At 40.3% G+C, this 16,386-nt stretch overlaps 1 protein-coding gene and 1 long non-coding RNA gene across 6 annotated transcripts in view; one reads left to right on the forward strand and one right to left on the reverse strand.

Moving 5' to 3' along the window:
- Positions 1-16,386, forward strand: part of LOC310757877 — a 518,075-nt gene that overhangs the window by 456,726 nt on the left and 44,963 nt on the right. The window lies entirely within an intron of this gene.
- The window catches only part of IARS1 (isoleucyl-tRNA synthetase 1), a 97,224-nt gene that overhangs the window by 38,394 nt on the left and 42,444 nt on the right, over positions 1-16,386 (reverse strand). For all 5 annotated transcript variants that reach the window (XM_083603263.1, XM_083603260.1, XM_083603262.1 and 2 more), the window contains 7 exons: positions 15,757-15,848; positions 12,105-12,203; positions 6,150-6,276; positions 4,658-4,731; positions 3,488-3,682; positions 1,299-1,385; positions 790-873 (listed from right to left, as the gene is read on the reverse strand). In XM_083603263.1, coding sequence (XP_083459389.1) covers positions 790-873; positions 1,299-1,385; positions 3,488-3,682; positions 4,658-4,731; positions 6,150-6,276; positions 12,105-12,203; positions 15,757-15,848 — 758 coding nt within the window. The remainder of the gene's footprint in view (positions 1-789; positions 874-1,298; positions 1,386-3,487; positions 3,683-4,657; positions 4,732-6,149; positions 6,277-12,104; positions 12,204-15,756; positions 15,849-16,386) is intronic.

Below are 16,386 nucleotides of genomic sequence, written 5' to 3' on the forward strand. Positions count from 1 at the left end.
ATTTGGTTTAGAGCCTACCAACTTCTGGAAAAAAATAACCATATAATGCTGTGTAGACCTGGAAAGCCTAGAGATGGGATATACACCCTACGAATGAAAATTCCCACACATAGACACCTAAGCTGTGCAATCAATTTGGCACTTACAATACAATCCCCAGGCTTAGGGACTATGCACAAGACGACACCCACACGTGTATAATCAGGAGCCCCGGAGACACAACATGCTGGTAAGCTCATATGAACCAGCCTAATGTCCCACACCACCAACGCAATCGTCCTTGCTATAATGTTTTTCAGTATTTTTAAGATGATTTTGCATGCATCCACACATTCACACAGATATTTCAATGTGGAAATTAAAAGGAGCTGGCAGTGATGCGAGGCCTGCCTTGTACTTCGTTTGCAGTACTGGACAATCCATTATTCTTCATTCAGTCTAGCACTCTGTTTATACCAGTGGTGAACCAAATGCTTTTGGAAGCTTTTACAATCTGGACAACTTCACCATTCCATTGTGATGCCTCACAGCACTCCCTCCCCCCTTTTGCATATTATAAAAGTATTTTTGTTCAAGATGTATACAGTTGTTCTGCGGTTGTATCTACCTTCTTGTACAAAGTTCTGAGAAGAAGCACACACACACATTGCTACTGCATGAACAGCAGTAGCTGCACCAGCCAAAGCAAGGAGCAAAAGCCAAATTTTTGACTGGCTATACCTAAGCAGAGGGCCCACAAACATTAATAGAAACGGGGGGGGGGAGAGAGAAACAATAGCAGGATCCTACCTTAGAGCATCAGCCCCATAAGAATTTACAATGTTTGCTGGGTCCGGGTAATTCTTCTTCCTTTTGCTCATCTTTTGCCCATCACTAGAAAAGATTAAAGATGGAAACTATGACAAAGGATGCGTTGCTGGTAAAGTTCTCAAAATTAATACAAATGCTCTACCATTTTTATGATAGAAAGTGCCAGTCCCCTCAAGAGCAAATTATGTTTACTTTCACAACAGCCTTATTAAAGTGAAGAACAATGGAACAGGTAGATAAACAACCATAGTTTCTTCTAGCCATATTTATGTATTGGGTGATAATGAGAATTTTTACTTTATTCTACCCACTCCCAACGATATATAAACTTGTATCATTTTGGAAGGGATTGGGCCTTCAGCGTAAAGTAATTGTCATTCAGCTAAGGTTGGTTATTCAATGAAGGATTACACAGAAATATCTGCAGCTTAGAACTACATTTCAAGCAGAACCTCAGGAAAAAGCAAGATATTAACAATATTACTTGCCTGGCAAGAACTAGGCCATTTACAATTACATTCTTGAAAGGGGGCTTCCCAAAAAGAGCTGTGGACAACACGAGCAATGTGTAAAACCTGAAAAACAAATTGATAGTTAGCAGCTGATTCTAGGTTAATGCTAAAATATCACACTTTCAAGCCCTTGTATGCCTTCAAATTTTAATTGACTCCTTTTAGCAGATTTCAAACCCCAGGGATATTAATAAGAAATACATGGTTATAGTTATCCAAAAGTGTCATTTTATTATGCAGATCTTCTGGAAAATCTTCACATATTATTTCCCCCCTATTGCTAGCTTCTAATCTTGTAACAAACTACATTATCACACAAAACAGTCCTCCTTCCAAAGCTACAGTGTCAAAAGGAATATTCCTGCATTCAAGAAAACTGAGTGACATAATGATGCAGAACCTTCCTTTCATAATGTGACTCTACAGCATTGTGTACATCACATTTGTAAATGTTGCTTAACACAGTCCTACAGTCACTTCAGGGTAGAGGTGTGTAAGCCAGTGCACACAAATATATATACACAAATATATATATACACAAACCTTCATCTTTCACTTGGGACTTGATTATAATACTCAGTAAAGGAACAGAATTGCACTGGGATTACAAGGCTCATTAGAAATTTAAATTTTGTTTTCCCATGTATAATAGTTCCGAAAAGAAGTTATCTGCATCACTGGAAAGTTAACTCCACATCATGGAGTGAAGTTTTGTGTGTGCAGAAGTTGCCAGTAAAAGCCGGAACATGCTAGAATATTCTAGCGCATCTGTAATTTTCCATTCTTCTCACAGCACAGCTGCATGCTTACAGGCTGAGTCTTACCTTAGTGCCAAGGCCACTGGGAAGGTTATATCTGCTAGTCAGTGTACAGTTTCTCGCTCTCATTTCTTCTACTGACTTCTATTCTTTGCTTTCATTTTATATTATATTTGTGTGGTGTACTTTTTATGCTGAAACTGGATTTTTGCTCTAACAGGAGCCAAGTTGTACCTTGCTAGTGATCTTGCAATGAACTGTAAGCTGTAAGCCTTAGTAAATCTCTGCTAAAGATTTTTCTGTGTTCTGTGTCTTTTTGGGATGCCCGCCACTGCCAGAGTTCCACTACTCTGGTAATCAAGCAATGGTCAGGGATGTCCTGGGCACTGGGGGCACAGATCCAGACATTTAAGAACAAACTAGCTAACGAAATACAATCTTTGGAAAAAGGAAAGCCAAAAGTAAAAGAAATGACACCTAGCTCTTTACCCTCAGTGAGAGAAACCAACAACTGAAATAATCCAGCTTTTCCTTACTGCTTTTATCAGCTAAAATGGGGGTGTAAGGTTATGAAAGCATACAATGCAGTTCTACTGCTGAAACTAAGCAGATGTGGCCCTGAAAGTTGCCTTGATTTGAGGCTACCTGAAAATCAAATGCAAATTTCTCTGAGCTTTTCTGTCTAGTGTTCATGAATTACAGTGAGTTAGACCACCATGTAATTCTCTGTTGGGCTGTATCTGAATGGGTCAACTTGTCTCATTTTGTAAAGAGCAAGGTACTATGTAGATACCATTTGCTGATTCTCCCCCGCATCCTACAGAATACCTTCAGGCTTGCCTTGGCCAGGAAATGATACCTAAAAGTTATTCGCTTATTACAAGTTTTGTAGCCAGGTTTCCTATGGCCAAGTCTTTCATCAAGTATTGTTAGTTAGGTTCTTTGCTCTCTGGATTTTTTGTTAGGTAGACGGTGAAGCAATTTTAATTTCCATATTGCTGCCTTTTGCCATGAGTCTTCTGTATCCACCTACCTATTCAATCAGCTAGTGCAGGTATCTTCAACCCTTTCAGACCCAGGAACCACTTTTAACCCAAACATGCATTTGGGGACCCTTTTCTTAATCTTTTACCATATATCTGCATGGCAGTAGTGCTCCTGTTTGCAACCCACCTTGGCTCAGACTGTGACCTGTTAGTGGGTCCCAACACACATTTCACAGAAATCATTCAATAACAACTACTTTCTTTCTTTCTTTACAAATCTCTGTCCATGAAACTTTGTTAGTTCAGTGCTTGCTATACAAACATGAGCCAAATTATATTTCAAGTACTGTTTTAAAGTTATCCAGATTTCCCAGTGCTCTGCAGTTGTAAAACCCTGTACAGACTAATAACAAAGAATTACCATCCTCTGGTTTGGTCAATGCCTTCAGCAATGAAGTCAGCAGGAAACGCATCTTCAAATTCTCTTTTGTTCTCAAATGGGTAATGGACTTGGGCATAAGGCATGCTCCCACTCTCAAACCAGCAGTCAAACACTTCTGAAACACGATGTAATACACCTTTGCCACAGCGCGAGGGGATGGTTATATAATCAACGCTAAAGGGAAAATAATCCAGCAACAGTTTAGACACTGAAGTTCCACTCTACAGGTTGGAAATTAATCTTAAGGAACCCAATTACAGAAACAGATGCCAATCCCAAACTTCTGAAAGCTGAAAGCTACCCTAAGGTCCCACATCTCTCTCCAGGTCAGTTTCCAAAGAATGATAGTTGACAGATAACTAGCTAGCTAACACTTGAAATAGCCTATGCTTCCCAATAAAACACTGCATTTCAAACCACGTCAGAAAGAAGAACCTTATACAGTCCACATGTCCAGAGTCTGAATCTGTCAGGTAAAGCAACATATTATGGGGTTCCATTAATAAACTGTTACTATACAGTACAGGAGTTTTTTGTGGGGGTTGTACAGATAAATGGACAAAATGATGCCTCTCCAGCCTGTGCCAATCTCTGCTTAAGCTGCAGCTACAGAAGGGTTGGGAGAAACCCCATAACTTATGTGTACGGGTACACACAGGGAACCAGACTGAACCGAAGAGAACCAGACTGAACTCAGTAAGCCAGTGGTGGGAAACCTGTGGTTCTCCAGATAAGGTTGCACTGTAACTCACCATCCCTGTCCATTAGGTATGCTGGCTATTAATCAACATCTTAAAGATTCACAAATTATCCATTCCTGCTCTAAACAGTGACATAAGCTAGTTGGTAGTGTCTCCCCACCAGGTTGAATATTAAACTCTTGAATTTGCTCTCATTCAGGAGTTAGGGGAAACTGAGAAGGTGGGAAAGTATCAAAAAATGATATTCTGTAACTTAAGGTGTTGCACAGCAGCAGGACTATCTCCAGAGAATTGCCTGATAGTCCCTTTCTGGTTTGGACAAGCAACCAGTTTCTAGACTCTAAAATCAGGGCTGCATTTTCTGAAATGGATTCAACATCCACAAATGAGAGCAGAGCTATTTCTGAGCTACAATAGACCCTGGTTTGCTTTTGTTACAAGCACTTACCTTTCTCTGTGGAGATCAGTCACTTTCACTCCTGACAGCTCTTCCAGTTCTGCTACAGACCCAATACAGACCACCTGTTAAGACCAGTACAGTGGTACCTCGGGTTAGAAACACCTCATGCTACAGACACTTCAGGTTACAGACTCCGCTAACCCGGAAGTAGTACCTCGGGTTAAGAACTTTACCTCAGAATGAGAACAGAAATCACGCACTGGCGGAGCGGCGGCAGCAGGAGGCCCCATTAGCTAAAGTGGTACCTCAGGTTAAGAACGGTTTCAGGTTAAGAACGGACCTCAAGAACAAATTAAGTTCTTAACCAGAGGTACCACTGTATATCAAATAGGATTTGTTAATGAACATAGTTCATAGCTGAAGCATGCAACTGGAAAAGTCAGTTGATACTATACTAATTGATTGCTATGAAGCCCAGCAGCTGTTTGAAATATTTGTAAATTGGTATTAGCAAAGCTGAATCACTTCATATTCCACGTGTTTGTAAATATCACAGGTGCTAACCTTGTGATAGCATAGGCAATGGCATGTACTGTAAGAAGAAATGGAGGCAAACAAACTAACTAAACCAACACACTTTCTCAACTTCACCACTGTCACCAAGCGGTTATCTTTCCCTGCCCCGCCCCCCAATGACTCCACTAAATAGCCCTTTAACCTTTTGGATTTTAATTTTCCCAATCAACTCCTTATACTAGGTGGAGTTGAATGCAACTTAGGCATCTGAGCAAGGCCTCAAACCAAATTGTGATTTTACTTAAGGTTTTAGTAATGCAACCAGAGACCTAATTTTAGTTTTTGTTGTTATCCAAAACAGCAGATTAAAACAGTAATAACAGTTTGAAATCAAACAAAACTTTTCCTTCCCTAGTTAGAACTTTTAAAAAGGTGTCCATTGGATTTCATCAGCAGATTGATTGTTTTTGACAATAGCAAATGGAAAAAAGATGGAAAAAGTTTTAACTAGCAAGTTTTAATAAGTATGCCAACTCTAAATATGGAAAAAATGCTTTTTAAAAAACAAGCTACAGATATTGATGGAAGAATCATTTAATGCTTTTGACACACCAGCAATCTAGAAAGAAAAACTGTCTCCCAGAATTACCATGACAGCAGGATCGCATGCATTCCAGAAACAGATGTACCCCAGAGAAGTGCCTTATACCTACTGTGTTCATTCACAATATACTTTTTGCAAGTTTTGTGGTGCCTAGCTAACTGAGCATCATTAAGACATGTCACCATTCTGAATAGTAGTAAAATCCAGCAATGCCTCCATTTTAGCAGTGGCAGGGGAAAGCAGCCAAAGCATGAAGCAATCAATTAGTAATCTGCCCAAAATGGCAATGGAAACCTTAAGCCATTGAGGATCACACCTTTTCTCTCGTTGATCTGATCTACAATTGCACTCTAAGCACAATCATAGTAAATAAAATAAAATGTAAATAAAATGTAAATAAAATAAATTATTTTTACTCACCTCTTCAAAATCATCACTGACCCACAATGGGATTGGCGTCCCCCAGTATCGATTTCGTGAAATTGCCCAGTCACGTGCCTCTCTCAACCAATTTCCAAAACGCTTCTCTCTCACAAAGTCAGGAACCCTAAGTTTTAAAAAGAAAATCTCACTTACAATAAACAAAATCAAGAGAACTTGTTACGCATATGTGGACACCCTATGTTGGAATATTATAGCTTTGATAGCGTGTACGTTATTTACTTCTCTGGTTCATTTAGTCATGAATAAAGGGTCGCAACAGTGATCAGAAATCAACACACTCCAATTTCCAATTTTGTGGTTTGCTATAAAAGTAAACATTTCTGGATCGCCCCTCATGTATGGAAAAGAGGAGACTGAAGGTCACTGTGGCTCACTCATGTCGCAGTAAACCATGCTTTTCTATAACATGTGAAACCAAGGTATTACCTACACTCAAAATAATTTTAGATGCAAATAAGTTTATGCTGATTTAGTGTTTCAGAAGGGATTGTTTCATGTGCCTCCTTTGATTCACCAAATTGCAATGCACTTTCAGAAGAGATACGAGATTCAAGTTCTTTACACCATGTTGCTGCTATATCATCCTACAACCTAGGCTTCCACAACCTTGTGCATTTGCACCTCTTTCATCCTTGTGTCATATTTCCCGCATGCTATCTCACAATAATAGGATGCCAGGAAATAACTTGGTCCCCAAGTTATTCCCCAAAATGAACACCCTAAATATACATAAAAGACTTCTGCTGACGGTCACTATATATAAACCCAAGCGAGTATGTTTTGTGCTTGCTGCTTAATAATTGGGCAATAGGTCTCATTCTGTGACTTTTCTATGAAGTTTTAAGTTACTTTTTGTTTGCAGGAAGTATAAGTCAAATTTCCAGCACAACTATTGAAAAATCTTTTAGAACTCAGCAATTTAGCTTTCCAATCGCATGAATTTCCTTGCTTTGAACGAATTTAAGTGCCTTTGAAAGTGCTAGAGCCTCAATTTATTACAGTTATACACTTTGTGCTGACCTAAAGAGACCCAGTCTAAGCACAAGTGGAAAACTGAATTAAGATAAAAGAAGAGCATTTGAACAATTCGCTAATGTGGAAAATGAACTTTGCAACCTTTACAATAGCTTTCAACTACAAGATGCTGGCAGGTGGCACCTGTAGCTTAAAACAGATAAAAGCTACTTAAACTGTGAATAGATGCTAACAAGAGATCCAAAAGTGCAACAATGCAGGCAATGTAGCTTATGGACACAGATATCTTTTTCCTTTAATTGAAAAACTGAGCATCTGGGAACATTTTTCATTATTACTAAGAGCTGAGGTGAGGCAGAACAGAGGTAAGCTGACCCCTGCGCTCTCTAGATTTGCCTCTCTTACTTGCTGTAACAGTTACATTAACAGCAATCCCAACCTGCAGTGGGCCTGCCAGCTTTGCTACTACAGAGAGAGTCACAGGTAAGACTTTTCCTTTTCCCGCCCCTCCTTTGCTGTTGCAGCAAAGACACCAAGGGTAGGATGCCCAGAAAGAAAATGTGGTGCTCTTATTTACTGTGTCTGATGTTTAGCAATCTTACCTTTGGGTAAGCAGAGAGATGATAAAGGTTCCTTTTGTCCCTCATCAAAATGACAAGACATTTTACTAATAGAGTAACAGAGTTAACTTAGGCCTCAAATCTGAGTATGCACTTTTACAAACGCTCAACTTTAATAAGACATGATGGAGTTTCCTTCAAGCAAGTTATTCTTTTGCACAATGGCGTACACCGAACAAGGTCATTTGTTATTTAACCATCACAAATATTATATTAAAAAATGAATGCAAAACTTAGTTGGCTGTATGAAACAAAGTCACCCTTACACATGACTGAACTAGTCTTCCAGAACAATTGCTTTATTCTAAATCAAGGGGAGAGGGGATACAGCTCAAGGCCCAAGCGCAGTCTTTTAGACCCGACACAAATTTGTATCACTGACCTCCTCCCCCAAACATATCTATCCCATACATACAGTTTCTTGAGTCATGAAATAAAAGTTCCTGTTTTAATTCTGAAATTACATTTTCTACATTTCTGAACTTACAAAACGCCCCACAGTGGGACTTTTCAGCCATGCCCCAAAGCACTCCCACCTCCCTGCTGTTTTGGTTTACCACAACATCCAGCTTGAAGACGAGTTTTGATGAGTTTCCAAACTGGTTTGCCAAATTAACCAGAAAGTGTTCTATTAATCTGGAAATATAGAAGGAGGGAATACACACACATGTGGCTCATTCCCAATGATCAAGTTTGGGAGGATTAGAGCACTTCTGAACGCGGTCATTTTTATTATTTATTTTCTAGTTAATTACCAATTGAGCTCATGGCACTTGCTCCGCGATAGGGAACCTGTAATCCTCCAGATGTTGTTAGACTGCAACTACCATAAGCCCCAATCAGCATGGTGAATAATAATAATAATAATAATAATAATAATAATAATAATAATAATTTATTATTTCTTCCCCACCCATCTGGCTGGGTTTCCCCAGTCACTCTGGGCGGCTTTCAACAAAACATTAAAAACAGAATAAAACTTCAAACATTTAAAAACTTCCCTAAACAGGGCTGCCTTCAGATGTCTTCTAAAAGTTGGATAGTTGTTTATTTCCTTGACGTCTGATGGGAGGGCATTCCACAGGGTGGGTGCCACTACCAAGAAGGCCCTCTGCCTGGTTCCCTGTAACCTCACTTCTTGCAGTGAGGGAACTGCCAGAAGGCCCTCGGCGCTGGATCTCAGCGTCCTGGCAGAGTGATGGGGGTGGAGACGCTCCAAGTATACTGGGCGAAGGCTGTTTACGGCTTTAAAGGTCAGCACCAACACTTTGAATTGTGCTTGGAAACGTACTGGGAGCCAATGTAGGTCTTTCAAGACCAGTGTTATATGGTCTTGGCGGTCACTCCCAGTCAGTGATGATGGGAGCTATAGTCCAACAACATCTGGAGTTCCCTATCCCTGCAGCAGATGTATTAGACATTTCACAGGATACAAACAAGTGAAGTGAGCATAGTGATTTCAAAAGATATCTTTGGTCCTATATTCTGATTTGCCACACTTCTCCCACTTCCAAAACCTTCCGGATTTTAGATAGTAAATTGACACATTTAATGTAGGATTTCTCTAGAAAGGTTTTACAGTGCACCACAGTGCTGTTTTATTATCAGTTACAATCACTTCCTTTTGTTTATTCGTTCCTTGGAAGATACAGCAGGATCATTTGCCAAAATTAAGATAAACTGTTGCTAGGTTCTTAAAATATGCCAGTTCCAAAATACATTAGTATTAAGTTCTCTCATTAAAAACAAATTAGAAATTCAATTAGGTTATAAAATTAGTCAAACCACATTTAATCTAGTTCATCAGAAGCAGTGCCTATGAGGAGTAGAAAGTATTCCTATGAGAAATCTAGTCCTAGCAGCCAGCAAGGATTCTAAAGGCAGTACAAGCATCATACCAATTCCAAAGGATGCTATAAAGGCATCCCCTCTTTTATCATCCCTAGTTTAAAAATTCTGTAAATCCCTCAACAACCCCATTGGGGAAAAATAGAGAATATCACTGGACCTTTCCTCGGCACTAAATCAGACAGATCTGCAGACATTTTTGCACACTTTCAGTAAGTACCAATGCTGAATCAAAACATTTACATATAACATGGTGCCGTACTCTGATACCTACACATGCAAATTTATCATATAGCTTCAACTTCAAAAGAGAGCAGCTCAGCAGGCTATTAAAACGGGCTTTGAAAACCTGATAGCAAGTAACAGGCCTAATATCAAACCAGAATCTAGTCCTCTCTCAATTCCAGAAAACATTGTTCATGCTGTGTGCAAGGTGGAATAAACTATTAACAAAACTGTCCAAACAATGCCAGGGAATGATGTTGAGCACCAAGCTCTTTCTTGTTAGATATTTGGGCTAATATTAAAAAATATTATATTCAAAATCAAGGTGGGAGTTTAGCATCACTAAACTGCTTGAATAATGAAGATATCCCAACGATTAGACAAGATTTGTTAACCATACTAATAATGACAGCTAAATTCCAAACTGACCTACGTTGGACATTCCTCTCTCGAGGGCTAGCAGACAAAAATCTAAGACACCTTCAAAGAGGACAAAAGAACTACCCAGCTAAAAATTCTGTCCAACCCCACAAACATCAACAACTTTCTGGTGAAAAGGTTCCTCTTTCATTCTGACATGTATGGATTTAATTAAGCTCTTTTGGAAAAAACCCAGCTGCAGACAATTTAAATCTTTGTACATTTCTCACAAATCTATTGCTAGTCTGACTATAGGTGCTGTACCACCTGTTATGTGACTTTAATTGTGTACTAAAAGGAATAAGCAAAAATCAAATGACAGTACAAATAAATGAAAAAGGTGCACTATAAACCAGCCTTCCCAATGTTGTTGGACTTTTGAGCATTTCCTAAGGAGAGTTTGAGTCCAATAACATCTGAAGTGCACCATTTTGGGAAAGGCAGTTGAAATGTTTATTGCCTAATACAATCCCGTAAGAATGAAACCCTAGAAGTCAGTTAATTAAAAGCTCAATTGCCACCTTTTCCACAGAGACATAATTTTCTTTCACAGAATAATGCACTGTCATTTGCATATTTTCAGTGTATATTTTCAAGACAGTAAAAGCTTGCAGCAGACAACAATTAACATAGAAGACAAATACTTCAAGCTTACAACTATTTTCCCGTAAGGTCATTAGCAGCTCTCAGCACTGAGTACCAAAGATTGCACTTGCTTGCTATGCAGCCTTTATAAAAATGTGAACCATGCATTTGCTTACATCAAGCCAGAAAGTCACACTGGAATCATTTATGGAAACTTACATAAAGGCCCTACTTAAATTTAGCTTCCATGAAAAGAATATGACTACGAAAAATTATTCATGTTAACAGTATTGCAGAGAAACCAACACATACATTTTTAGGCTCTTTCTTACAGCTTTTCCCCAAGAAACAATAACAGCAAAAAAGCAATTTGCCCCTGAAATACTACTATATTTATCAGGCTCCCAAATCTTAAGGGAAGAGAGCTCTGACACTCTCAGATGTTTACCCCATTATGTAAGTTGTAGACTGCAAGAATATCTATCTGTTAAAACGCCCAATTGTATACATTACTTTCTGTCACCCTTGATAAATGGTACATGTCTTTATTTCCATTGCACCATGAGTTGTAGAAGAGGTGGAAAAGATTATTCCAACACAAAAGGGCTGCCAAAGATTGACTTGTAATTGAAGCCCAGTAAGACTAAGACCAAAGACCAAATTCACCTGGCAGCACACACGTGCCCTTGGCTGATAGGCAGAGACAGCAAAAGAAAGAAGCATTTGGAGCAAGAGATCTCCATCGACTGACACAATAGTTGGAATTCAGACTCCTTGTTCAATCAAAGCAAATGTCAGAAAAGATCAAGACTTTACTGGCAAATGTCCACACCTCATTAGAAAAACAGACAACCAAATGTTAGAGAAGATACAGGAATTCTGCATGGATAGTAGCTATGTGAACGTCAACAGCTTCATGCAACAATACTAATGGACTCAATGCAACAGCAGTTTCTAGTATGGTCCTCAGAGAAATTAAAAGTAATCTTCCCGTCCAAGGGTACTTGGCTACTGGATCAGTTCACACATCACCTTAAGCCATAGGTAAAAACAAACTGTGGTAAAATTCAGTGGGATTGACTGCAGCAATCTTTCTTTACAGGCTGGCTTAAGCTCAAGAAACCTTTTTCCAGCTTAAATTCGAGTAGGGGATGTCAGCCACACAGCGACAGAGTTCCTTATTAAAATAGAAGTGGGGGAGAAATAGCTGCAAGACAATAATGAAACTATGAAGTAAAAGGGTAACTGAGGAGATTACCAGTAGCACTGGGCATTATTTTCCAGCAACTTCTCCACCATGTGCTCCACACGGACAAACCAGCTTGGCACAGCTTTGTATATTAGAGGAGTATCTGACCTAAAATAAATGATATGAAAAGAAAATTAGGCACGCTCTTTAGCTATTCTGCAATACTTGTTGCGCCAGCTTCACAAGTCACCCCTCTAAAATTCAGTAGCAAAATTCCCATTGATTTCCACGCACAGCATGACTGTGCCCCTTGCCTCCAGAGCCTCACTGAAATGGCAACTAATATAGAACTCCAATATATCACCCAGGGAAAAAGGAAAGCTATCTGAGTACATGAATACATGAGGATACCAATTTAGTCCATAAGAAGTGGGAAGTATTTTATTTAAAACCCACCTGGCAAGAAACTTAAGAATACAGTTACTGAATCATGCATCAAGGAGAATCGTAGAGGACACCTTGCAAAAGTATAGATTCATCTTCCTTTAAAGGTTCTTCCTTAAAGCTTCTGAAAGGTTTCCTTTGCCCCATACAAGCATAAAATTAAAAAGGTTTAATAATACATTTAAGAAGAAGGGCCACAGCTCAGCGGCAGAGAACGTGCTTTGTGTGCAAAAGATCCCTAGTTATCTTTTGGGATTGTTGGCATCTCCAGGAAGGGCTGGAAAGGAACCCTGCCTGAACCCCCCACAGAGCTGCTGCTGGTCCCTGTAAACCAGGCATAGGCAAACTTGGCCCTCCAGCTGTTTTGGGACTACAACTCCCATCATCCCTAGTTAACAGGACCAGTGGTCAGGGATGATGGGAACTGTAGTCTCAAAACATCTGGAGGGCCAAGTTTGCCCATGGCTGCTGTAAACAATACTGGGCTAGATGGAGAAATCCTCTGACCCGGTATAAAGCAGCTTCCTGTTCCTAAACTCAGTTTTCACTGTTAACTTCTTATATTAAAGACAACACAGGGACTGTGCCTGCATTCAGACTCTGCAATATTTTAAGATGCCATGTGCTATTTGCTAATCTGTCCAGACATAAGCTGCTGAAAAGCTAAAATGCATTTCTCAACACCAAAAAAGAATTTAAATGCAATGTATAGCGCATACTAAACTGAATGAAGAGGAGAAAGAGACAACTTGCTTTTGAAACCCCATACAACAAAAGCGAAAATATTATCTGCCTCCTTTCAATCCAAACATGTAATTCTACGTAATCTAAAGCTAATGATTTTCAAGAAGGCTGGCAATCTCTCTTGTCAGCATATTGAAATCCTAAACAGAACAAAAGTACCAAAGCTATATATGTAAAGAAGCTTAGTTTCATCATTTATCCCCTGCCTTGTACAGGCATAATACTGGCTCCCTGCAAATGCTAAGCAGAGTTCAATATCAACCAGGATTTGAAACCAGGGCATGAAGAATTGCATAGCCTGATTAAGAGAGAGCCTTGTTTTTAGCAGTGTAGAACAAATACTAAACTGCAGCTGACAAAGGAAAAATGTGTGCTAGATATGGAAGGGAAAAGGAAGAGCATATACATACATTCCAAAGGCATGTTTCTAATATCCAAAACCATAGTTTGCAGGAAGCAAGCATTACATATGGGCCAGATCCCAATGTACCAACTGTCATCATCTCTCAAAACATTTCGCTATTAACAATATCACTCTGTTCAGTTCACGTGGAAAACAGAATTAAAACTGAGCAAAAGTGATTGATACAATACTACTATGCCAAACCAGTTTGGGGCAATTATTTCACTTTCTACAGCTCTCCCTAAAAGTTTAGAAGTTTAAAGGACTGCACACACACACAAAGCTAGTCTTTTGCTATGAAAAATGTCTCCCAAGCCTAGCCAATTATAGAATTTGGGGAATAAGGGAGATTCAACAAGATTGATTAATTCTTCTTTGTAAAGGTCTTAGAGAATATAGACAGATTACACTTGAATACAAATTCAAACTAGCTTTAAAAGATATATAACTTCACAGGAAGAATTTTCATACTCTTTTTGCAATTTCAAAGGGCAAAATAAATTGATACATGAGATTTAATTGGTTTGAACTATATAACACAGCTTATATTTATACACCCACTGCTAAATTCCTCTGAGCCAGAACTTTGATTTTTCTGAAACCTATGCCAACACTGGAAATATTAACGAAAGTCCAGTTATAACAGCAGCCAGTGTAGCTCTCACAAAATTGCTGCAATGGGAGAACAATCTGGCACACACACTATTTAACTTCTGCAGCTGACTTTTGCATTGCATGCAGTTTCTGAACCATGGCATTTGCAGAATCTTTTTCTTGCGGGGAGCGGGAGACAAGGTAAAATACTGAAAGAGGGAACAAGCTAGTTTCTCATATTTCTACAAGTGCTATAGAATTTTTTTTTAAAAAAATGAAAGCTAGGAAACAGGATTTTTGCTCATTCAGGGGAAGCAACTATTTCTCCCCTGCCCCTGTAGACACTCATGTTCTGAACCATCTTCAAGAGTGCACCTACCTACACAGAGCACATTACGATGGTCCAGCCGTGAGATTATAAGGGCATGAACATCTGTGGCCGGGCAAATGAAATGAGAACCTTCTGCAGTTATTAGTAGATAAATGGTGTCACTATGGGTTGTATCCAATACAGTGCAGTTTAAAAAGCACAAGAGGAAAAGGAAACACCTGCCTCCCTCCTCCCCACTGAGTGGAACCCTCGCCAAATGTCTGGTCTGTAAAAGAGGGAGACTGCAATAGGCATGGGTGACTCAGGGGAAAGTCGGCAAAGACAGCTTCTGTTCTAAAGAGCGGCCTCTGCCCAATTTGACATATACCGTATTTTTCGCTCCATAAGACGCACTTTTTTCCTCTTAAAATCTAAGGGGAAATGTCTGTGCGTCTTATGGAGCGAATGTGTGGTCCCTGGGGCTGGGGGGGGACCTGGGCTTCCCCCGCCAGCCCCGACAAGCTCAGGGAGCAGCAGGAAGGCTGCACGCAGCCTTTCCGCTGCACCCCGACCTGCTCTTTGGGGCTGGCGGTGGGGTAAAGCCGGGCTTCCCCAACCGCCAGCCCCACAAGCTCGGGGAGCAGCGGGAAGGCTGCTCCTTTCGCTGAAGCCTTTCCTTTCGCCTCTCCTTTCGCTGAAGCCAGGAGAGTCCTGCTCTCCTGGCTTCAGCGAAAGGAGCCCAAAGCCTCCGGAGCGCAGTGGAAACTCCCGCTGCGCTCCGGAGGCCTCGGGTTGCCTTCACTAAAGGAGAAGGCAATGTGGGAGAGGGAGAGCTGCGCGGTGCCCCTTCAGCGAAGTGGGAGGAGAAATGGAAGGGGCTCAGTTTCTCCTGCTGCTTCGCTGAAGGGGCGCTGCGCAGAGAGGGGGAGAATTTTTTTTTCTCGTTCTCCCCCTCTAAAACAAGGTGTGTCCTATGGTCGGGTGCGTCCTATAGAGCGAAAAATATGGTAGTTAGTCTTTCACTGATAGCTGTGAGAAAATATACACACACTGTGCCAGAGGTGAGATCTACTTACAGATACGAAGGGAGCTTTGATTACAACTAATTTAACTGCATAGATTAGTATCTATGCAAATAAAAGACAACCTAAACAGGACATATTTTTCACAAATAAGTTACCAGTCAAAATGCTTCCTTTAAATAGTATGTTAATTCTTCTCCGTACCTCCAACAAAAAGGATAGCTGTGCTTATAAGAGCTGGTATGGACCAGTCTTCCTTGTTCTTTTAGGAATCTGATGATGTTCTTATCTGCATCCTGAGTAAAGCAAAATATTATTTTAGAATAATGATAACCCATACAAATAATATCTCCAGGTGGGTGGTAGCTTCAGGAAAGAAAAAAAGAGAGAAGTTACAAGCTAACAGCCAGTTCCGATGTAGCGTGAGATTAATAACATATCTAGCATTTAGCACAGATGCTGAGCTGGTTTTTATGTAATATTAAACCATAGTTGGGATGTGGGTGGCACTGTGGTCTAAACTACTGAGCCTAGGGCTTGCCGATCAGAAGGTCGGCAGTTCAAATCCCCGTGACAGGGTGAGCTCCCATTGCTCGGTCCCAGCTCCTGCCAACCCAGCAGTTCGAAAGCACATCAAAGTGCAAGTAGATAAATAGGTACCACTTTGGCAGGAAGGTAAACTGCGTCCGTGCACTGCTCTGGTTCGCCAGAAGTGGCTTAGTCATGCTGGCCACATGACCCAGAAAAACTGTCTGTGGACAAACATCGGCTTCCTCGGCAAGTAAAGCAGATGAGTGCCACAACCCCAGAGTTGTTCGCAACTGGACTTAACTG

The sequence above is a fragment of the Podarcis filfolensis genome (genome assembly GCF_964270895.1).
Source record: "Podarcis filfolensis genome assembly, chromosome: 2".
Classification (NCBI taxonomy): Eukaryota; Metazoa; Chordata; class Lepidosauria; order Squamata; family Lacertidae; genus Podarcis; species Podarcis filfolensis.